This window comes from Zosterops lateralis, assembly GCF_965231275.1.
Source record: "Zosterops lateralis genome assembly, chromosome: 12".
NCBI lineage: Eukaryota > Metazoa > Chordata > Aves > Passeriformes > Zosteropidae > Zosterops > Zosterops lateralis.
The window spans coordinates 9,886,486-9,911,679 of record NC_139772.1 but is presented as its reverse complement, the minus strand read 5'-3'; the positions used below and the strand labels follow the sequence as shown (position 1 = coordinate 9,911,679).

The following is a 25,194-nucleotide window of genomic DNA, read 5'->3' as shown; positions in this document are numbered from 1 at the left end:
TTAGGTAAGGCAGTGCCACAGGCAAGGTGCAAAACCACATCTTTAAAACTAGTTCCACTTGCGGAGAAACATTGAACAATTTTATGGTTTTTCTTCAGAAAGGGTATGAGGTAAGCTGAAGAGAAAGCAAGCGCTATGCAAGCCATCAAAAGTTCTATTATGAGCTAAGTGCAGATGTGACTTCATGATCAGATGTATAGTTTCATGGTTGTGTCATGAACCTATTTTCTATTTAGAAAACAGAAATTTTCTGAAATGTTTAGTGGTCTATACTGAATTAGAAATTTTCATTTGGGAAAGAGTTCATGGCTGGTACATTACAGATTTGCATAGAGGGCCAGTACCTAATCATTGAATTGGCTCAAGCTGTAGCAAGTAATTCATGCCTTTGAAGATACTGAAAATGAATTTACATTGGTCTGAAAAGTGGTGCATGTGGACTCTGCACTAGGTAAAATGGCAGCAACAAGAGTTCCCTTCGTTGTCATAAATAAATTTTTTTATTCAGTGTGTTCTTAATTCTATGACAGCTGAAGGGGTTGCACGAAACCTTGTCATGGTGCTAATCTTGAGCTATTACATTCTTCTCCTGGCTCATGGCACAACAGTGGTGCTGGGGGAAGATTATATGTGGTTATTCCTCACATGAAAAGTCACTGCATACAGGACTAGAATAAATTTTTTGCAATATTTATGTGTATATGATTCTGTGTTGCCCTGTTAATCATAATTACTTAATGAATAATGTTTGTGTCTCTGTACACTTGAATTACATTGATGTTCCTGTAATAGCATCCTCTGTTCTGACATTGTTAATAAGATGATGACAGGAATTCAGCACTTCTAAGAGGAAGAGGATTATTTCTCATTCAATAATACATTTGTTTATCAATATTCATAGTGATTGAAATATTGATAGCAAATGGATGATTACTTGTGATTATTGGAGAATAGCCTATAGTTTATCTTACATGCTCTTTGCTTGAAATAGAAGTGAATAAGTGGACTCTGGAAATAAACATATAAAATGCTAAGGAGTAAAGCAAGCATATTTTTGAACATTTGTAGACATAGGATTCAAGTTGATCTTACAGTTTAGAAGTTCCCTTTATTTTGAGTTTTTCCAAGACAATATATTAGATAAAACTGTGGGTGTAAAAAATAGGAGCGTTGGACCTATAAGCAAGGTATTTTCAACTCAGCTGTTCTGTGCAGGAAGCACAAACTTATTTTTCAAAGCACTTACTTCTGTGGGATACTGTTGTTGAGCATTTGTGACAACTGGAGTTCTATTTTTCATATAAAAATGTTAGCCTTTTATTGTGACCAAAAAGGAAATCAAGATACGGAATATATAGCTGCTTGAAGGTGGCAGTCAAGACTAATTACAGATTACACCAAGGGATTTTTATCTCAGAAATCAGAGGTGAGAAAAGTTGAGATTTCAAATTCAGATGTAATGTCCAATACATTTAGTACTTCCCTAATGCTAAAGCTTTTTGAGGGAGTTCAGTGATTCTTCCAAATCTGTGGGTAACATTAATTACAAAGAGTCAGTATTAAATGGCAGAGAAAGCATTTTGACATAGACTAAGTATCTTACCCATGTTTTGTTTTCCTCACCTGAAGTGAAAGCACTGAACCAGTTTCTCTGAGACATTTTTAAAGCATTTAATATTCTTCAATACCTGCCCATTCTCTGTGTTAGGTGAAATTTAGTATTATATTTTTTATAAATAATAAATGTAAAGACTAATTTTATTCCTATTAAACAGAATTATTTGTGAGCAGTAATTGACAAGCTATCCATTGTTCACTTGAACAGTACCTAATAAATAAGATAGGGCTTAAAAAAACAGCTTAGGAATAGATTTCAATAACATACTTCACTCTGCATCATAGAAATACAAATGGTTGTTTAAAAATGAATTCCTGTAATATATTGGATGCTATATATATTTTCACCATGGCTACATAATGTCAGTGGTTTTGTATTAATGATGAAATACAACATGGTAGGTAATGCTGTTCTTAAGCAGTTCTGTATATTTTATTTGTAAATATCTTTCTTAATCAGCTTTGTTCTGCTTCGTATATGTTGTATTCACATTTAATATCAATAAAACTGGGACTCAAAATAGTCTTGATTGTTAAGCTCCAAGATAATTCTTTTTTCTTATAATTTTCTAATAGTATGACTCATTTGCTTTGGTTTAAGTTAGAAAGCAGATTACCTGGATTTACCCCACTAGCCTTGAAAAAGTATAATATTCTTTGCCTACTGTATGCAATTACAAGTGTTAAATGTGTCAAACAAATTTTAAGATATGTAAAAGGAACACTTTATAATACAGGATATTGTATTTGGACTTGATTCATAAGCTACTGTCTGTGTACAAACTAGTCTGACATAGCTGCTAAATACTTTGGGGCGAACAAAACCACTCAGCATATCCCTTTAAATACAGATGCTAATACATCTGTTCAGTGCAAGAAGAAAAGAGTTGTTTCTGAAGTAAAATTAGACAATAGAGCCAATTTCATTTTTTATGCATGTGAATGTAGAGTGCTTGAGGTTATTAGTTGAAACTGAGTAACCTTTCCAGGCTTTCATCTCTTTCTTTTCAAATTTGAATATGAAAAGCATATTCAAGTCAGAGACCATCACTTTAATGACATTTGGCAGTCATTTGATTTATTAGATTTTAGAAAAAAAAATTCCTTTTAAATATTTCATCATTCTATGCTAATCCCAGTAATATTGCCAGCTGAAGCCGTGTACCTGTGTTAGTGGAGACAGAATGGTGTGGAATTTTTTCTGTCATCCTAGTAAAATTTCCATGAATCTACTGAATAATAAAACAACCTTATTGAAATATTCAGATTTGGGTTTTTAGTTAAAGTGTCTTAGGATACATAATAAAAGGAAATGTCTTTTGAAAGGAGGGGGTAAAATTACTTCATCAAATATTGAAAGGACTTGACAGCAATGGAAATTGTTCTATATGATGGATATTTTTACAATAGGATACACCTGCTTTTCAGTTTGATTAATCATATAATTTGCTTGGGGAAATGTAAGCTATCTCCATAATAAATTAGAATATTGACTTGCAGTTCGAACACTGAATCTAGAAAGCTAATCTTCTGCATATGATTAATACTTCAAGTGATTTAGGCTTAAAATCAAAAATTGTCAAAATATTTCCACATAGGGGAAATATTTTTAATAAAGATATGAACTTGAAAGCAATGAAAGGAGCAAAAAGAATTTTTTTTGACATTTCTGTACTCCAGCATGTTGTGTTTGCTCTTTGAAGAATGTTGTCTTTGAATGCTCACCTACATACTCCACTTTGGAAACCAGAGTGGCTTTTCTTTCTTCAAATTACCTAGGGAAGTGCTTGAGACTTTCTGTTGAGTCTGGCATTCACACTTTAATACAGAAACCTTATTACAATGTATCTGTACACAGTACCATAGACATTGTTAAATAGTGTGAGACAATTTTACAAGGAAAAGAAAGATGCAATTTATGAAAAGAAAATAAGAAAAGGTCTGATGAAGAACAATTATATTTAATTTTATGATATTATTAAATTTAACTCTTAAAGGTATGTTTGATTTAATTAGTGAAGTTCAGTATATGAAGCTGAATTCCATATCAGTGCAGTTATACTTTACATGCCTAACAACTTCATGACTTGGTGGATTTTAATTGAATGCATAGTCTACAGTGGCATTAACAATTCTCTTCCATTTGGAAAACTTTGGTACCTAATACTACTGAAATTGTTTCCAGCACTTACAGGATCACTTTGCTGTGTAGCTAAAAATTATGATAACTGAAATTAGTGGTTCAGATACCATTAGTAAATAAAGATAATCTTAACCTAATCTTCTCCAGTAGACTATGACTATTGCAAAAATATTTTAAGCATCAAGTGTCAATCAGTATCTGTTGCAAACAGTATTCTTAACTGCAAACCATGGGGTTTCAATTCTTACTGTGTCTGTCAAATCAATCCATCAGTGTTAATTCTGTAAACTACCCAATGGTTCACATGTATGTTTGGTTTGTGTTAACACTTTGAGAAACACAAAATAATTATTTTGGTTTGTGTTTTGTTTTTATATAGAAAGTTGAAAAATCTGGATTAAAATGACATTACTTGGTTTTACTAAATCATGAATTAAATCAGATGAAACAGTACAGCAGCTGAGTATAGAATGCAGATGAAACAATTTCCCTGCAGAGGACACTCCACTGTCACTCCCAAACCCACCAGGTGGTCAGTGGGTGACTGTGACTATAGCACTGGTGAGTGGAACCTATCCCTGAGCAGATGTGTTCCTTCCCTAAAATTGTGTTATATGAAAATGCCTGCAACAAAGCATATTTCCAATACATTATATTTTCATTTATCTCTGTACTGGTTGTATTTGTCATTCTTCGAACTATTTTGGGAAATACTAATGATGGTTTTTAAGAACTGAGATAAGGATGCAATTATTAAGTATAAACTAAAATACCAAAGCAGGCTTGTGTAAGAAATTGAAATTGCAATATATTTAAATATGCTGGTGGTGCATATATTTTAAAATCAGGCTTTACATAATTTTTTTAAGAGCACAACAAACTAATTTTTCTATTGATACATGATATAGCAAAAGGAAAACATTCTATCCAACCATGTACAGCTGAAATACATTTACAGAAAATATATAATGGATTTGATCATCACTTGTGAATACTCAGTATACCTTTAATATGATTTTTTAAAATGGGAGATTACTCAACTGTATTTAATACTAATAAATTGCTATTTACTTCAGAATACTTAATCTTGCATGTTGCACATGCTGGACTCTTAATAAATGAACATCTGAAAGTAGTTGCTCTCAATCCACCATGCAATTGTTAACTTTTGTAACTCCAAGAAGGACATTGATCTTTGTAAGGCCTTGGGAAAGAAGAAGAAACCCACCAAAAAACAGTAGTTGTGCAAAGTGCTGAATTCATTGAGGCTTCCTTCCATTCAGACAAATGGGATTTCTGCCATCACATGCTAAATAAGACATTGCATGAATAAGAACTCTTTTTATGAGCTGGACAATTTCATCTTTTTAGCTTCTGTAGGCACTTCTCCAGATGTTCTAGTTAGGCAGACATAAATGAAATATCTTTTTCAAAACCTGTTGAAATAATACCATAAGCCAATCAAAGCTTCTTAAGGCTTTTCATTTCTCTTGCTTTTTGAATTCTCCTTACTTTGAACATAACAAGCATTCAGAAGGTATAAAAGTCTTACATAATATTCTGATTCCTGGGTATACTAGTTATGGTCTAAGCATAATTATGCCTAGGTATTTGCTCTGCAAAGTTTAACTAAAAATGCAGGAAAGATATGATGAATACAGAATAAAATTTCAGAGTTCTAAGGTAGTTATGAAACTTCAATATATTTTAAGCTGTGATATTTGAAAATAGCATCATGCTTTGAGAGACTGTAATTCATAAGGCTTTCCAATGTAGTAGTGCTCTATTTTGTTAATTCTGTTTATCATAACCTGGCTGTGAAACTTTGATTTTTCTATTTAGTGCTTGGGTATGGATTATAAGACTGTTTGAACTTCAGAATATCCCAACAAATCAATATTGAAAGGTGGGGTTTGGTCTTAATTGCTTCAGGACTGTATTCTGCAGCATTATACCAATGTGGTTGTTATTTGTAGAGGTTTGCTTAGATAATTGGGTGTCTTAATTTCTACTCAAGATTAGCTTTGCATACAGGGGGAAAAACCTAATGAGTCTGCTTTTTGATAATACCAGTTGAGAAGCCAGTAAGATAATAGTAATGAAATCTGCATGTGTGTTTACTATAGCTTTGCTGCATCTCTTATTCATGTCTAATTAGATTTGAGTATGCTGAATATTTGAGGTTAATTGAATATTTTCTTTAATAAAAACGAGATTTGCATGGGTAGAAAGAAATTTACTTTGAGCTTAGAAGGAAACTAATAGTCTTTTAGACTTTTGCAAGGAGAAAATCAGAGTAAGTCCATAAGTAATCTAAAAAAATCACTAATTCTTAAAATAAATAAAGCATTTTATATTATCTATAGCTGGAACAGATTGACTGTTTTAAAAACATCTTAACTGCTACAGAAGGCTTCATGAGATTCATTGTTTTAAAAACATACCTTTTGCACATTCTTCATTGTCATTGTTTGGCATGTGAGATACAGAAGATTAACAGAACCTTGTTGAAAAACAATAGAGTTGCAGTGATCTGGACATAAAAGATCCCATGAGTTTCCATTTTCACAGGTGATTCAAGCATGTAACTTGGCATTAATTGGGTTTTTTCAACTATGACTTTTTCACTAAGAATGGTTAGAAGATCATTTTCTTTCTTCTAGTTGGAATAGCAACTTGGGTGGGGAAGTTTAGACAGTCCAGGATTATGGTGCAAACCCCTTGATTGTCCATGACATTGTGTTGTACCTCCTGATGATCATAGTGACTGAGAGGAGCTGTTGTGTTTGTTTCCACTGAAAAGAGTTATTAGAATATCTGAGAATGCTTCCAAACACTGCAGGCCCCTATATTCAGAGAGCAGTGAAATCTGCCAAATTATACAATGGTTCTAGAGAACAGACAGCAGAAATAGAAGAAATATTTAGGAAAGCTGGCAAAAGTATTATATGAAATTTAATTGGGAAGTTTTCTTTTCTCAAAAACCTGTCTCTCTTAGGTGAACATATGACTATTTGATCAACTTGAAGTACAAGTGGACGTAGAGAGGAGAGGTGTAGAAAAGATGGAATGTACTTTTTATTAAAAATAAACTTCTGAAGATCCCTATTCCTATTGTATCAGGAAACATTGTTACAGTTCTATGCGTTTATTCCTTCTCTACAATAAGCTCAAGGCTGTGGAGCATTTTTTTAATTTGATGAAAATCTGCTTCATTATGTAATTGTTGACTTTTGTTAGAATGTGAACTATGAAAAAGCTGAACTATAGCAGAACAGCAACATTTTGAACTGCAGAGATTTCTAACAAGGTTTGAGGGTTATTGTAATCTTCAGCTTTTAATACTTCTTTAGAACTAACTTTAAAATTATAATTTTAGAGGCAAACTGTCACAAGTTAATTTTGAATTATTTTTGCAATTAATTGGATAGAAATATGAGATGTTCCATGCCTTGCAGCAATGTTAATGCTTCTAAGTTCAGGCAGTACTAAGGGGTACTATGAAAGCATGTTATTCATCACAATCTAAAAATATATTTTCACTCTGGTTAATCATTTTCCCCAGACTTGAATGAAGTTCTTGTGCCAAATGTTTTACTTACTAGTCTGAATTTTTCCATTGAGTGAAATGAATTTGAACTCTTTAGGTTTGTTAATAATTTGCATTTAAAATTGTTTTAGATACAGTATTAATAAACTTAGGAAATTCCATTTGGGATGCTTATGGGAAAGGGAATAATCTGTTGATGTGGCATTTCCTTTGAAGTTCTCTGGCTGTCCATCTGTCTCCCTGCTGCCTCCCCATCACTTCCTGTGGTGGCCTCAGGAGCACTTGGTCATGAGAGTAGCACATGTGGAAAGTCATCCACGTGTCCAAAAGAACAGCAGATGACAATAACAACTTCTTTTAACCTAAGAAAGTAAGAAATTGTGGGTGGGAACGAAGGATTCAGAGACAGAATGCCAGTGCTTTGCTTTCTGTTAGTAGAGAAAAAGGTGACAAATTGCAGATTGCTTTGATTGAACAACTCACCAACTGGACTGGCTGTTTAGTGATAGTAACCCATTCCCAACAGCAGTTCTGCTGCTCATGTCAGAACTGGGGAACAGCTTTGGAGAAAACTGGAAAATCAATAGCTCTGGGCTTCCTAGGACTAATAGGGATATGTCCTTCAATAAATCCCTCTACAAGGAATTTAGGCCTTCTTATCTTCTCATATTGCTGTATTCCAATGCTTTCAGCTGCATAGCAGAGTTGATATTTTCTGTTTATCCAAATAAATTTATTTTGGGTAGCAGAAGACAGTATGAGATATGTTAAAGATTTCTGTCTGCGTAGGGGAAAAGGAAACCTTACTGTGATTGTGGAGAGTCAAAAAGAATTGTTGTGAGAATAGTGGCAGAGTAACTAGAAGAAAGTTGAATATTAAAAATGTTGGGGTTTACTGACAGACAAATTTCTAGCTCCACCTTCTCACCTCAAAACCAAATGAAAACTCCAGTTCTGAAGATCTGTGTTTGATTCTTAGGGGGCTATATTCACTCTAGTTCCATCCTAGCAAAACCTTTTCAGTTTCATTTCTTTATTTAATTTTTTAAAAATTCCTTTAACACCTTTTCAATTTGTGTAATCTTTCACAGTAGCTTGCTGATATTTGCAGACTGATACTATTTGCAGGCAAGCAGCTACTTTCTCTAGTATAAGATACCAAAAAACTTCTTAAAGAATTTCTTAAAACCCGGCTTCTCATTCTTCTAGTATGTTTTCCAAACCAAGGGTAACTTTCACTCTAGGTCATGTTAATAGTACAGAAATTAAAAGCTGATCCTCATGTTTGTATTTTAAATTAAAACAATGGAAAGCTTTCAGAGCACTCACTCACACTCCCCAGGCTGTGGATTTTCTCCAGTCCATTGGTCTAGAGGTTTCTCTTCTTGAAATATTGTGGCAGGAAAGGAGGATTAAATTACTGAGGCTGTCAAAAAGGACAAGCACTCTGCCATATATTATCATTATCACTGGCTTCCTCAGTGGAAGAAAATGCAGTAAATCACTTCAAATACAAAGCAATAAAGACCACTGGCTTTTAAAATCATGAGTGCTATTGCCATTAACAGAAAGTGACAGCTATGTGGCATGCTTAGATGCTGCTTGTATCTTTTTTGACAGTGTGCACATAAACCTGCCAGTGACACACCATTTGGTCACATGGCCTTTCAAATTTGATTCTAGCATTGTTGCTTTTCCTTAGAAAAAAAGAAATGTTTGTTTTTCTTTGTTCTTTTCCTCATGCTCTTCTAAAAGGTGAAAAACATTTGATACTAATAGTAATTCTGATTTGCTTTGCAGTGGTAAATGTGGTTAAGGCAGATAGATAATTGTGCAGAAAGAGGTCTCAGGTCTGTTCTAAAGCCAAATCTATACACTGACAGGTACATATTAGTGCTGGAAAACTCTGTTACAGGTCTTAGGAAATAATGCTTGTGGTTCACCGTGTTGTTAGTCTCTTTTGAGGGGGTTTGACTGAGGAGTTAATACCTAACTAACTAACTAGAAAAAAAATTGTTTCAGCTAATAATGATAACTGCATTCTGATGGGACAATTGCTCTTATTTCTTCCCAGTGTAAGTTCATGTGGCATGGAATACTGCAACCTCAGCTAATGCTGGTTTAGTGCTGTGGTTTGGAGTTTGGTTTGGGAGGTTGGTTGGTTGGTTGGTTTTTAACAAATTTGTTCCAATGAGAGAATCTATCACCAGTATTCTGTCACTAATGAATCAGAAAAGCACATATCTGCCCAGTGTAGTGTAGTATGTTTGTTGCTTTCTGAATTCAGAATACTACTAAGAGTCTAAGAGCTCTTAGTAGAAATTGTTAGACATTGTTCCTTGGCCCTAGAATTTCCAGATAGATAGATACATAGATAGACATATAGATAGATCAGCAGCTATTGTGTGAATACATATCAGAAAGAATATAAATTACTCTTATCTAATTTCTAATTATCTCATAATAATTTGTTTTTATTCAATTTTTTTTATTGTGATCATATGTACATTACTTACACAGAATGAATGACATCCTTTGATTACATTTTCTCTTGAAGGTCAATGATTAAAATGGAATAATCACTAATTTAAAGATTCATTTGATTTGTGAAAGAGTAAGATATCTGCTGTTATAAATGCAAAGGCAAATTTCAGGTTAATAAATGACAATTTATTAATAACAGAATATCGAGCACCTGAAAAAGAGAAAAACCACAAAAATAGGAAATTGTCAGTGCGCGCTGGGTGGATAGAGGTCCGCACCGATGTACCAGACGCCCTAGTCCACGCCAGTGCAGCTCTCAGTCCACCGTTTTATAGGAATTTTCTGCCCTTAGGCAGTCCAGGTGTCCAAGGTGGGTTGAATAGTCCGGATTTCTTTTCGATGGCCCTCCCGGACCTCATCAAGTCTAGTTGTCTCATTCCGGGAAGGCTCCTTTCTTATGTCAATTCCAAGGGTCTGTCTTATGTTGATTTCATTCCGCTCGTGGCACCAGAAAGTTGATGAAATTGGCATCGACGTCAGGAAGGAATTTCTCCTTGCCTTGGCGAGGAAGCGATTCTTATCAGGGTTGGCCAGTGTCTTTTGTCTAATTTGATGACCTTCGTCCTGTCTTTTCAACTGAGATTAGCAGGCTGAGAGAGAACGGTTACCCTTCTATTGGATTTTACAATTTTACTTTAGCTTTGTTTCATTATACATCGAATTATTATTTTATACACGAATTTTTACCCTATTTTTATCACATCTGCTGATTGTATTTTAAATGTTGAAGTTACTTGTAAATCTTTTAAACATGTGTTTATTCACAAATCACTGATTCACTCCACAGTAGGGAGGAATGATCTCTCTTAATTTCAATTCTAGATCTGAGTTTCATGTCTTGGCCAGAAAACAGGTTTTAGTGGAATGGAGCAGGGCACACAATGAAATGATTACTTGTTGGCATGGAAATATCATACCCAAACAATTCTTAGGTTTGGAGATTTAAAAAACAAAAAACAAAAAAAACCTGAAAAATACTTCACTTAATAAGCAAGCAGATAACTTATTCTACCATATAGGAAAGTTGATAATGTTCTACTAAAATTTGACAGTACTGAAGGTAAAATACTCCTTTTTTTCCTTTTTTTCCCCCTCCCCGACAGATAAATTAGCAAAGGAAAATAACTAGTTGGTGTGCTGTGGTTTTTCCTATAAATACTTGGATATTTTTAATAATTATTTTACAAGCCTAAGGTGAGAGTAAGGTAAGCCTACAGCAGTGAGCTTTTTCTCGAAACAGAAGCATCATCTTCTATGTCTTGCTACTATGGTACTATCCCCTGTGTTTGTAGGTGGGTTGTTTTCTGCAGTCACTGATATGTCTGGGTTGGCTCACATTGAAATTTCAGTTCTGCATTGGCTAAATAGGAAGACAGGAAGTTCATCAGTAGTCCAGTTCCCCACTTGATCCTAGCAAGAGGACCACCAAGAAACAAAATTTATGGAAAGATTGTGCCCATACACCGAAAGTTTCCAACTCTGTGCATTTTAAACCTGGCCTAGTTATATCTTCAACACATGTTTTCTATCACGAGCCTTACAAACTAGTATCAGAGCTTTTTCAGCTGAAACAGGAACTGAACTAAACTAATGCTTTAAAGCTCAGGAAACCAAATTATCAAGGATATAAATATCATTGAAAATTGCCTGCAGATGGTTTAGCCTGACACTTTATTAGTGTTTGTGCTCGGCCAAATTATAGCAGCATAGGCAGTGTATTGTGTGTATTAAGTAATGTATTAATTCATTTTTATTCTGTCACAATGAATGTTGCTGGAAATGATACTCATAATGATTGAATCCATATTAGAACATAAATAAATAGATAAATCACATGCTATTTTTGTCTTCTAAAAGAAGAATCACTTTAATGAATAGCTCTTGAAAAAGATAACTATTACAATACATAAAATTATTGCTAAGCCAAAGTTGCAACTATTGGCTAATTCTGTAGTTGAAACTGAACCAATTTGGCCCTGAAAAATGCATTTCGCAGCTTTATACCCATTTAGTTTTGGCTATACAAATAAATAAATGTTAGTTGGCATAGAATTTATATGAAAAATATTTTGTATTATATATTTTGTAAATATATTGTATTTTTTTGAGTCATATTTAGGTTGGAGAAGAACTTTCAGGTCGTGAAGTACAACTGTTAATCCAGCCCTGCATTTTTAAATACCTCCAGGGATAGTGACTCCACCAGTTCCTGAGCAGCCTGTTCCAGGGCTTGACAATTCTTTCAGTGAATAATTTTTTCTTAATATTCAGTCTAAAATTTGTTTGGAGTGGAATTCACTGTTCATGAATATAAGATTTCAAAATAAAGTTAATTTTTCTCTTTTTTTCAATTTCATTTATTGATGTGGAATCATTTTAAAAGTTGATCAGAAATGTTGATTTTGGTTGCACATTTAAATTAATGGCTTTTGTTGCAGAAAAGGCAAAAATAATCAGTGTCAAAAAAACCCAAGAAAAATATGCTGTTAAATAGAATGATATAAGATGTAAAATATATGAGTATGAGATAGTAGGAGACTAGGAAGACTGTTTGAAATCCTTTTTAGGTTAGTAATTGTTGAAAACCACAAAGATGGTCCTCTTCTTTTGACCTGCATATTTTCTTTATGTTTTCAGACTGTTGTTGTCTCTGTCATTAATATGGAGAATTTGTCAGAATATTTTCTTTTCTTATACCTGTATTGTGTGACATGGGTAGCCTTTTTGTTTTGTTTCTTTTTCTGTATAATGGGGATTCAAATTCCTTATTAATTTAAGGAAGACATACTTGCTAATATTTGCAAAATTTTTGAATAAAAACAGGATACAGGATTATTATTTCAGCATCTGAACCACATCATAATTTACTTACTTGTTCATGTCTCTACATCAGTTAACAGGACACATTTCTGGCCATCCATTTAACTTTTTGTAACTGTGCCATAGTTATTTTTTTATTCTTCCACTGTTGCCTTTCAGCATTTGAAGAGTGTAGAAATTTCAGTCATGTAGTGAAACTTCCCTGATTCCCCATGCCAGTTTGTAGCTGAAGTGTTGAGACCTGGAGGAAGAGTGTGTGCTCTTCTGACAAGTGTCAGGAGAGACATGTGTGAAGAATGGAAGAATCCATTCCTCTAACAGTCACCCTGCTGTGATAACAAGAGTGAACAGCTTTATGCAAGAGGTTTTTCCAGGCTGATCCTGACAGGTGCATCATTTCTTGGTGGGAAATGATTGTTATTCCAAGGAGCAGACTATATGAAGTCATTGTTTCCCAAAGTAACAAAATCTGTGCCTCCATGTTGTAGAATAGAGCATGCGTACAGTGTAAGCTTCACATACACTGAATTCGTGCAAAAAGTTTTCTACTTGCTGCATAAAAACTCTGATCTCTGGCATAAAAAAAAATGGATCAAATTTGCCTATATAAGAGCTTCTGTCCTGTTGCTCTAAATTTCCTGCTGGTCATAATGCCTTTGAGTGTTGTTCTAAAAACAAAAATAAATAATCATTCAGGCTCTCATTGTAAAACATGTTTTAAGCTTAAAGCATTTACTGTTTTTTCACTTTTCTTTTGACAAACAAGTTTCATTTGGTTCTCTATTATTTCCTGCACTGCCTAGCAATTATCTCCTCATGGTGTTTTTTAACAGGATGTTAAAATTTCTTCCGATTCAGTAGGTTTGGAATTCCTGCAAGAAAGTGCCTACTTATACCTGATATTATAGAAAAGAAATCAGCTAGAGAGAAAGTCTGGGATCACAGAGAGAAATATAGGAGAGTAACACTATCCATAGTTTTATTCATGTATTCGTATTTTGTGTAAGATATCCTCTCCTGTAGCCTTAGATGTAATCTAACTTGATGTTACCCATTTGAAATTATGCCTATTGTAACATTTCTAGGTTGTAAAGCTCACAGACATTCACAGTTTGAACAATGATGCCAAGACATACCGAATGTTAGCTCTAAATTCCTGTCATTTTGTCAGTCTTGGTGTTTTTGGCCCCAGCACAAGCCACTAACTCAAGCCAGCTCCAAACACTATATTGGAATTACGTGTTTGAAAGGAAAGCCATACTTGGAGGCAATGGGTGTAATTTAAGTTCACAGAAGAAAAGCATATATTTTGTGTAGTTGTTTGTGTAACCATATAAACAAGAATTGTATCATGGGGTGGTGGGAGGGGGAACAAAAATGAAACATTTCTGTAAGCCTGTGGATCTATGGCTATAACTTCTCTGTCCTTCTAGTACGGCTAAATAATAATAAAGAAGAAGGGAAGATTTAAAAGAGAGGGTCTTGGACTGTTCTTGTGATGGAGATGTTGAATTTAATTGATAAAGAGTTCTTGTTTAAGCAGTAGAAGAATAAAAAATAGAATGCAGTTTTGCCTTTTTTCTGTTTTTTAAGTTGATTTTTAATCCTTTTTGAATGCAATTATTTTTTGTGTGTTAAAATTTACAGTGCTCAGTGATACCTCAGAAGATGAGCAGGAACTTGAATGTGGAGATACTGATTTTGCTGAATCTGTTTGAAAAAGATATTCCACAACCAAAGAAATACCACTGAACAAGACATCGATGGTGAGTATTAGAGACCACTTTTTTGTAAACTTTTGTAGCTTAAAAATGATTTGTTGAATTTCTGCTTTTCTCTGCAAGATTTATTGTGAAAGAAATGGTTTGACATTTGTGTCAAGAAGAAATTCTTTAATGTTAACTAAGGGCTTCCACATTTGTTTGCAAAAGTCTGCAGAAATTATTACTGTCATTCCTTAAAATAAATTTAAAAAAACCAAAACCAAACAGCATCCCCAGCTCTTAGTAATTAGTTTATAAAACCTAAGAACTTTAAGGACATGTCTGCTTCCTGTAATTCACTATTTTTTACAACATACTTTATTGTAATAAGACTATAAGGATTTTTTTTTAATTAAAATTTATGTCAGTAATTCTATATTGCTGATGTCTGTATCTTATTTAAAGTTACAATATAACGCCCAGCTTTTGTGTCCTCCATACAAAAGTGTATCTGGGACAGTGTGAAATACTGGGGGGGTTGGTTAAGGGTCAGTTTAGTGTGAGCACCCCTCTGAAAAAGCCTCTGACCAGCCCTTCAGTGTGACTCACCAAAGCAAGGTGAGGTGAGTAGGAACTGTAGAATCTTCCCTTTCCTGGGCCATTGGACAATGTTTTGATAGTACTCCTAAGACGACTTGAGGTTACTCAGTCCTCTCACAATCAGTGAAGAAAATATTCTCTTTGCTTAGTTTCCTGTTACCTGTGGTAGCAAGGTCATGGTTACCAATGGTGCATTTTTCTCCTCCCTCTTCATTTCAATCCTCTTTCCCATTGTGGTGAAGCTCAGGAAAGAAGCTGAGAGTATCCTTGTGATAAAGCAGTCAGTCCCTCTGTGGGTTCCTGAACCAGCTCCAAGCCTGGACACAGTGCACACAAGGTGGATTTTGCATAACAGAAATTCCAGTTAGCCCTACTGGAATGCCAGGCCAGTTTGCTAATTGTACTGTTGGGGGTAATTACCAGACCTTGAGCTATGGGGAGCAGAGTATTGAGGGAAAGAAATAGGCTTTCTTACCATTTCTGCTATCATGCATGGTTTGCATCCATGCAGTACCTAAAATACACAAAGAAGAGTATAAATACTCAAAGTTCCAGGAACATGATAAGGAAAATGCAAAGAATCAAATCTCCATACCCTGGGAAAATAATACACAGATTTGATGCACCTCTTAATGTGGCTGAACTTGAGCTTTTCTCCACCGATAATTTTTCTCCAAGTAGTTGTACAAAAGCACATCTCCTCCAGAAAGGTACTTTGTAGTCTCTCACTGGAAGATTGTTTTTGTTCTGTATTTTAAGGCCATAATTCCAATTGTTCTATTTGCTAAGACTTACTAGTAATATAAATATAATCTTTTACCCTTGAAAGTCAGTGTTCACAAAACTCTTAAAAATCCTAATCATCATCTGAGAGAATTATTATGACAGGAAGGACTGGTTTTTGTTACTAGTTATTGTTCTTTCAAAAGCTAATGATTATTATGCAGTGACAGCTACTTCAATATTGAGGAGCATTTATTTTATTCTTCCCCTAATCATAAGGGATTTGAACTAATTTTTCCTTTAAGTGCATTATATCTATTAAAATTATAGTAATAGATAAAAATAAAAGTTCTTTTTCTTATCCACACTTCTGCCCTTCCCTGCAGCTACAATATAGTTATGTTTCTGTTGCATCCATAACATATAACAGTGCATATTTTCTGAAAATTTAGAAATTCCAGAGAATTGAAATGAATTTTGCATTAATATATGTTAGATCATGGCAGAAGAGCTTATAACTGTATTTTCTTGGACTAATTTATTGGAAAAGGATCTGTTCTCAAGATCTGGACATCGACTTTGATTAAATGTAATGGCATGATAAATAGAATTCCTGAGTAATGTGTGCACATTCTCTGAGATGGATATTGGTTTGAGGGAAAAAGAATAAACTTAGAAAAATTCCTAGGACACTACCACATAAAGATGTAGTCATTCTCAGACACCATGACCTTCATTCAGTCTATTTGAGAACTGCAAGTAGGGATCTTTTTCATATCTTGTTTCTTTCATTGCTGGTTGTGTGGAAGTGGCCTCGATGAAACTTGAAGCAACTAAGTGCATGAAGCAAGAGGATGGATGAAAAAGAGACTGTACAGTCAAGATATCTAACAATAAGTCTCAGAGATAATATGACAATATGAAAACTGATAAAAGAGAGTTAATGTTCTGATATCATTAATTATATTTTTTTACTGTTTTTACAGTAAAAACAATACTATCCTCTGAAGGTGACATTCCACTGAGTGTTTTGTTCAAGAATATACAAAATGCTTTGGATCTCTAAGAATAGCGTCCAATCTGTCTTGTAATAGGTCTTTCAACAGGGTAAGTGATGGAAGGTTTATCCTGTGTTTTCCCTTCTCTAAACCTCTTCTGAGCTGTCCCAGCAGCCTAGAAGTTACAACATGAAGCACCATTGCGTGTCCCAGAGTACTTACCCTAGTTAATAGAGTAAATACATAACCTTACTATTTGTCACCTTTGAAAAGATATGCTGTCAAGATTATTTGTTTTTATTCAGATTCCTTCTAGAGTCATGTTAGGCAGCCTCACTCCTTTTTGTGCAGGGCTGGGAAAGAGCCTCATTTTTGGCTTAGCAGCATGTTTTAATCACAGCTGCAGAGATTCTGGCCCTCTGGGCTTACTTAGATATTGTAAAAGAGTGCAATTTTAAATCATGTCAGCTAATTTCTGTAACATAGAAATTTTAAATACTACTTTAAAACCCACATCTACAAAAATGAAGGTAGTTAGTTTAGTCTAGGGAAATTATCATCTTTGCTCATACTTCATTATTTTACAACACACAGAAGCTTGGAATTTAAATAATTTTGCACTGCACAAACTGGAAAGAACAACTTCCTATTTAAATACTAATAATTGTCCAGGCTGATATGGACCCATCATCCACATGGTATAGAAAATGCATTAATTGGTATATTTTTAAATATTTTTAATATTTTTAAGAATTATTTCTGAGTACTCATATATGTTTTCACTTGAACTTAGAACACCTTTATTTACACATTGTGAAAATTATTAATTTATATAGGCAATTATTATATGAATCATTTTCTTTATTTCAGAGTTAATTTCAACCCTGATACTTTCATTGATGTACATTCTAGTTCTCAGAGTGCTCAGTTTCCAGCAGGCTGAGTACCTGAAAAATAGAGATTTCTTTATTATTTATTTACGTCTCCCTTTTTTTCTTGTTCGTTGTTTTTTTTTTTAACATATACCAGGAGCCTTTTAATCTGTCCAAACGCTAAGGAAGATTATCAGAACAAAAGTGAAACCTTAAAATGAAATTGCTAATGCTGTTTTGTAATGTTTCCTTTCTAGTTTTTGATTCACAAGACGCTGGTGCAGTAATTGGAAAGCTCAAAGGAGCAGTGGAAAGCCCTCCATGCGCTGCCCTCAGTCGAGAGGGGAATGCAAAGATGACTACGAGGCATGAAAGGAAGCTTGCCTACAGAAGATCCTTCTCCCAGTGTAAATACATGCTTGATAGTGCATCAAAGATGAGATCTTTGTAATTCCTACAGTATATTTAATGTATAATTTATATGGAAAAGGACGCTTGATTTGTAGTTGTAAAGTTTTGTATACTTTTCAGTCTGTTTGTTTTTATATTTCCCCCCTAAGGCTAAGAATATCTCCACAATGGACAAGGCCTTGTAAATAATTAATACCTACATGATTGAACGATGTGCTTTATTTGCATTTTTAAGATTTTTTCCTACATAAAACAGTAATAAAAATGCAAGTCAAAATTTTAATTTTTAATAAAAAAACCATAAGCCTTAGAAAACTGATTAAAAATACTTTTATGTTATCCCTAATCACCCCGCTAAATGGAATGCCTGTGATTAGCCTCATTAAGAATTTTATACTGTGAAGATTTTATTAAAAGCAATATATGAAAATTACTTGGATTAATGTGTTAATCTGCCTCTTTAAAATGCTAATATCCATTTTATGCACATTAAATCTCAGTATGTGTTTTCTTTGATGCATGCAGTTCCTATCAATTAAATATAAAAAATTAGGCTAGTTGCAGGACTTATTAAATTACTGCAACCTTTTTTTAAATAACTTTTACCCCTCTACTAACATAATCAGCTGTTTATGGTTACCATAATTTGAAGTAGGGGGGAGGGCAGGCGCAATCACTTTCTGTACAGTAGATGATTTACTTGCAGCCAACATCTGTCAAAGCACAAAAAAGAAGCCATGGAGTATCAGATTTTGCTTCACCTACTTTGGGCTTTAGGGATGGGCAACTGTTTTCATTTGGGTTTTGTCACTTTTAGAACTTACATCAAACATATACAATAAATTGTTGTATCTGAATAACTACTGTCTAGTGTGGAAAGTTAATTTTACAGCTTTTAACCAATCTCAGTGAAGGATTTAATTGATATTTTTAATGGAGCTGTGAATCAATGCTGCAAAAGGATTGTCTCTTGAGAACGAGGATATAATACATTTCATTTTTTAATTTACTTTTTTATTTGTCGTTTTCTTCAAAGGATTTTATAGACTGTGGATTTCCACTGTTTGCAAACAGGCTATGTTTCTTCATAAGCATATGTAAAGTATTCAGAGAGATAAGTAATTTATTAAAATCTACCTAATTTGCCGTGATATATTAAATCTCTGCTTCAGTGATCACAGACCATTTCATTTAGAGAATTAGGCATTCCCTCTTTGTGTGATTAAAGCTCTGGAAAATGAGTTCTTTGCTCCTATTTGTGAACATTCAAAGCCTGCTAATGGCAAGAAGATGGAATAGATTATGAGACAATTCATTACAGTTCAACAGAAAAAAAAACCCCTGCTATAATGCAGAAATGCAAGTATGAATATCTGCATATAGTTTGAACCATCTGTGCTCTAATGGCTTCAGTAATGGCTCTTCGTCTTCAGTAGGCTTTGAAATGACATCCATACAATATTAATTTGTTGATGTACATTATGAGGCCAATGGAATGAATATATTCTGACCACAGAAATCTCTGAATTCCAACATGGTCTGCTGGTTGACTCCATTTTAGGACCTACCATCTTCAGTAGTACTTCTCATCCAGACTTTGCCAATCCTCACAGCGTTTCATTCCTCTGGAACTTTAGGAGACCACAGACAGCTGCATTCCTAAACCCCTCCATTCTTCAGTTAATGGCCATATGTTTGTTGTCATTTGGGCTGGCACTTAGTTCATCATTTTGGCCACTATTTCTAGCTTTTTTTGGCTCTGTGCATCTATATTGTCAATAAGACTGTTATTATACATTACAATAATTTGAAACAGCCAGATTCAACACTGAGATTAACTGAGTGGCTTTTTAGAAATTTAGTTGTGGTATTCTGTCAGGAGGTTCTTATTATTCTTCTAATACTTTGCAAACCAAACTAAATACCCTGCACATAAACAAAGAAGCGAATTGTATTGAGTTTTTGTGTGTGACTGTTTACTGACTTGCAGGAGAACTATGTTAACTGGTGCTTGTTTTCTTCTGAAATAAACCATGTGGTAAAATTAGAAAATCAGTGATGTTCATCTCACTTAAACATTTACAGTAACACCCTTAACACTTAATCTTCGCCATCTGAAGTTGGAAACTTAGAAACCAAGCGTTCATATATTCATTAAACACAGATCTCTTCAGTAAGTTACTGCAAAATATTCCAGTTAACATTTGGTTACATTGTGTTAACTGTTCTCAGTGACTCCAACATTAACATGTATAATTTGCCTCAGGTTCCTAGACATATTTCTTCATAAGGCTCACTGTTACTCAGTTTCGGATTTAAAAAAAATAATCCTGATTTCTATTCATGTTTATTGCTAAAACAGATATAATATTCAGCAAGGATTTTCCCAACAGATGGATTGTATTATCTTATGCAACATAAACATGTGATCATACCAGAAAGTTTTGTTCTTGCATTAGGTAGTCTGTATTTCCAAAATGCTCTTAAATCTTAATTCTAAATGCTACATTCTGCAGAGAAAGTGGAAAATGTAACCTAGTACTATTTTGTCTAGATTTTAGCAATGAATAGCTTTGAAGAAAACTTGCATCTATGTAATCTCTAGGCTAAGGTACAAAGAAGCCACATTAAAGCTGGGTACTACCATGCTTTAAAATGTTACTCAGTTAACATTCATTTTTGTGGAATAGATGAAGTTTTACTATGGTGTAACTTGGTCACCACAGTGGTTCTGCATAAGATGAAATGACAGTGTCAAATGATCAGTTTTGTTATTATATCTTTTCCCATTTATTGTTGCAGTCTGTAGATTTATTCCATCTTCTGGTGTGATAACTGCTGTTCTCCAGGTTCCCAGCAATGGTGATCAAGATGGAAAATTTTTTAGCTCAAATAAACTTTATCTGTTTTAAATGTTGCTTTTAACCTTTTATAACCTTAACCTAGGAACAGAAGTTAGTTATAAAAGTAAATACATTATGGACCAGGTAACAGCTCTGTGAAATCAATCAGTCTTGCTGTAGAGTAAGTCAAAACTTATGTCGTTATATAAGACCAGATACAGTATGACAAAATTTATGACTTATTTCATAGATCAATATTAAAGTTAATAGTAATATTGTTTTTAAATGCTTTTCATTATTTCAAGGCAGTGAGACATTATCATAGTTCAAGAAGACTCCAGACATATCAAGACTAAATACTAGCTTCTAAATTTAATTTTGTTTTGTGTTGTAACTGAGAAATAAATTAAAATACAGGTTTAAAATTGTGCTACAAACCATATTTCAGAGCCAGAGATGTATTACATGTTTTAATTACAGACACGTCTTTTTGCAAGGGATAACAGAGACTTATGCATCAGTTTTATGAGATATTCCAAAAGATAATAAATATTTTTATATGACTTCACCTACATTACTCTTTATGTTATAGTTCTTAGCAATTGGACTAGATATCAGTCCTGCAACTGATAATGAATTGGAAGAAATGTATGAAATTAATTGCAGAATATAAGTTCAGGTTAGTAAGCACATGATAAAAATTTGCTTTTGGCACAGTAGGCTCCACGTGTACTGCTCCTTGCTTTTTGTTTCCTTTTGGTATTTATGACGAATTTTAATTCTTTTTCCATTTTTTAAAATGGGACAAGGCAACTTCTGAGGAACTTGAATCATGCATCTGTGGGTTTTAGAAGCGTTTTAAAAGTTTTTTTTTATTATTATTTTTAAGGTCCTTGCTGAATCAGACTTCAAGCTCTCAGCATCTGGCAGCATCAAAGTCTAACTCAGTCCTAGCAAAATTTCATCTCCAAGAAGAGCTCTGTGTAAATGATCAGGTACCAGCTGAGGATATTTTATCTGTGGGAATAAGTGATTTCAAATAGCAATGCTTATGGATATCAGTAGTTCTGTCACAATACTATGTCAGGATAGGATCATTCAGGTTAGGGGGACCTCAGGTGGTCTCTAGTCCAGCCTCCTGCAGGGTTAGGGGTACCCAGTCTGGGCTCAGGGAACAGTTTCTGGCTGTGTGCCCTTTCATGAACTGGTTTCCAGGCCAGAGTGGATACAGCCCTGAGCAATGAGGTCTGACATCAACAACTGACCATTATTAGTGTCAAAATACATCTTCAGTAGTCCAATATCTGCAACTGTGCAAGACAGGTCCTGAGCATGATCTAGAAATGATTTGTTTGTGGATTTAGAAATTAATCTATTTCCTAGTTTGAAAAAATGTCATTCTTGTTGGATACAAAATTCCCTCCTACATAATCAAGCAGCAAGAACTGAAGTGTTCTTGTAAAGCCATTGAAAGAAATGAGGTCTTTCTATTACTACAACAGCAACAAAAAATAATAAAGTGAAGTTTCTTTTCCTTGAAGAACTGTTATCAACCAGTGATTATTTTAATTACCTACTCATAAGTATAAATAGCTACAGTAGCTGATAGTCTTTGACTTAAATGACAATGAAAAACAGAAGATGTTCTATCATATACAGGGCAATTTTCCCAGAGAAATGAGAGGAGACACCAATCAGCATCTTATTCCAAAAAAAAAATACACGAACAATAAAGAGAACACAGTAAACTTAAGAAAACATTAGAAAATCTTTACAGATAATCTTTCCACAATTTGAAAATATTCCTTAACCTTTCCTCTGTAATAAGAAGTTATTTTAGTATACCAAAATCAGACCCGTTTGGAAACTTTCCAGTTGGTATTGTCAGTGGTATAATTTACATCTTAGATGAAATGCACAAAAATGGATCTATTTATAAAACAGAACCAGTTGTGTATCAGCAGTAGATATAACCTCAGCAACAATATATATTGGCAGGCCTATCTATAGTTAAGGAAAACAAGTCAGGGTAACTTGTCATTTATTTTAGAATGGAATTTACAGTGATTGACTCAAAGTCTGTAGTAACAGAGCTTTTTGCAGACGTTTGTGAAAGTTATGTGGGATTATATTTCCACCCACAACATCAGACAGACATGATAGGGGCCTGTAAGAGAGGCCCTGTACAGCTGTTGATGGATCCTACAGCAGCATGTGTTGTGGGGAGCACTGAGTGCTGGAGCTTTGGTGAATCTCTCCTCTGTATCTTCTCTTTTTGAGCTGGCCTGTTCAGGAAGGGCACAGAATTTGGCTATTGAGAAGCCTGTAAGTGTGAGACAAACTGTTCCTGCGTTTTCATCCTTCTCTGAAGGACAGTCTCCCTACAGCAGGGCAGTGGGAGGCAGATTTTCTACTAATGGTGAATTTTGTTTTAAAATCAACAGAAGGGCTCTGGAGAAAGTTGACAAGAACTTCCTAGATGCTACAAATCAAAATACTTTTTGTGTTTCACCTGCACAGCCATAAGTGGGAAGTCCAAATTCTATCAGACCCATAACCTTAATTCTTGCACTTGGTTCACTGTGAATTTTGGCAAACTTTGACAAGTTGCAGTGATGACTGAAAAAAAAAAAAAAAAAAAAAAAAAAGCACAGAAAGATGTAGGGAAAAGAGATTAAGCTCTAAGAATTAGTTTATTGTTAAGAGGGCAAAAGAGTGGCTTGACAATCCAGCAGAATTGTTTCCTCCTAACAGAAACAATCCTTGAAAAGGTCCCAAATAAAAGCATCTGTGATGTTGCTGGAAAAAAGGCTTTTATTCAAATAAGAGTTGAAATTATGTAGGCATTTACTGGAAGCTTCCCTCCATCTTTATGCTTGCCATGTGAGAAATGAGGTTTTACAATTAATGAAGGAAGAAGCATAACTACTAGTGACTGTTCTGCTGTATTTAAGATAATTCCTACACATCAGTGCCCATCATTTGGGAGGAAGCAGAAAGGACTGGAAATCTTCTTATAACGTTTCCCACTTCTCCTGAGGCACGTAGAGGGAAATCCCTGCAACCAGAGACCAGCAGGGTGGAGCCTGGCTGCTGCAGGAACACCTGGTGCAGGAGAAAGCAGAGGTGGCACCTGAGAGATTCAAGAGCTGTGTCAACCCAAGAGTAACTCGTAGCTGCAAAGGATTTGGTGACTCTTGAGTGCCTGCAAGGCATATGGGCTCCTTCTTGGGTTTGCCATATGTCAGTGGGGAAAGGGAGGGAAAAGGTGGGTCTGGGGGTGAGGAATTTATATGCGAGATATCCTGGGAGAAAGGAACAAGAAAAAATAAGATGAGGTAATTAAAAGGAAAATGGAGAGAGAAGTTAAGATTTTAAAGAAGTGGGTGTCCTATCCAAAGTGAGCTTTCCCACTGAGCTTCTCCTCAGCATTTGTAACAGGCCTGGGAAGGGAAGATGCAGGACAAAATTGAACTTCCCAGTCAGGTTGGTTGTCCCTCCAGGATGGCCCTCCTCAGCCACATCATCCACGTGAAATCAAACTCTGGATACAAGTGCACAGGCAAATGAACTGAGGTTGAGTCGTGGCACACAGCTCATGAAAGGGCACACAGACAGAAAAACATTAGTGGGAATCAAAGAGGGTGCTGGAAACAGCTGTTTGATTTCACCTGGAATTCAGTCCTGTCAAAACATGTTAACACAGCATGATGCTTCTCAGACTTAGTTAAAAGACAAAAAAAACCCAACAAAATAAATTTTAAAAAAAGCAGAAAGAAAAAACAAACCAACCAGAAACACAACAAAACCCAAAAAACCCCACCCAGTAATTTGTAAAGCATCAGAAATTATGGGATCATGAGGTAATCTCTTGTGGTAAAATGTCTGGTCTGCTTTTTTTTTATTATGCTTTTTATGATTAATTTTTCTTGTAAAGTAGTACTGTTGATACCAGTTACACACATGGTCTCTGAGTATTAACATGAAAATATAAGTTCATTTTGGGAACTGCTGGAGGGTGGATGCTATTCACATCTTGTAATCCTTGTTTACGTTACGCTCTGTCTATTAAGTAAAATAGTTTAAGTGCACTAAGTGAAATGGGAGATTTATATTTTAAGGTGGGGTTATGTTTAGAGAAATAATTGTTAGTTGCATCACTGAGAAAAGCAAATAGTATAGTTCATTTTCTTTGGGTTTGAAGCCAGGCAAGACATTTGTTATAAATTATTCTGACTCCCTAACAAAGGCTCTTGAATTTAGTTACCTGCCTGAATTACTGAAGGATCTCAGGCCACTTGAGGAGGAAGGTCTGCAGTCACTTTCTTGCTTTGTTACTGCAGTTTGACATCCAGTGTGTTTTACTCTCA

General features: G+C 34.6%; 1 protein-coding gene across 9 annotated transcripts in view; it reads left to right on the top strand.

Moving 5' to 3' along the window:
• The window catches only part of RPGRIP1L (RPGRIP1 like), a 50,201-nt gene extending 30,297 nt beyond the window's left edge, over positions 1-19,904 (top strand). For 5 of the 9 annotated variants that reach the window (XM_083870246.1, XM_083870245.1, XM_083870248.1 and 2 more), the window contains one exon: positions 14,322-14,440. In XM_083870246.1, coding sequence (XP_083726372.1) covers positions 14,322-14,392 — 71 coding nt within the window. In that variant the 3' untranslated portion in view covers positions 14,393-14,440. Of the gene's footprint in view, positions 1-4,139; positions 4,322-5,602; positions 5,667-10,957; positions 11,060-14,321; positions 14,441-16,686; positions 16,808-17,827 lie in introns of those variants that run through there. The other 4 variants (XR_014590991.1, XR_014590994.1, XR_014590993.1 and 1 more) reach the window with 3 other exon arrangements.
• The last annotated feature ends 5,290 nt before the right edge of the window (positions 19,905-25,194 follow it).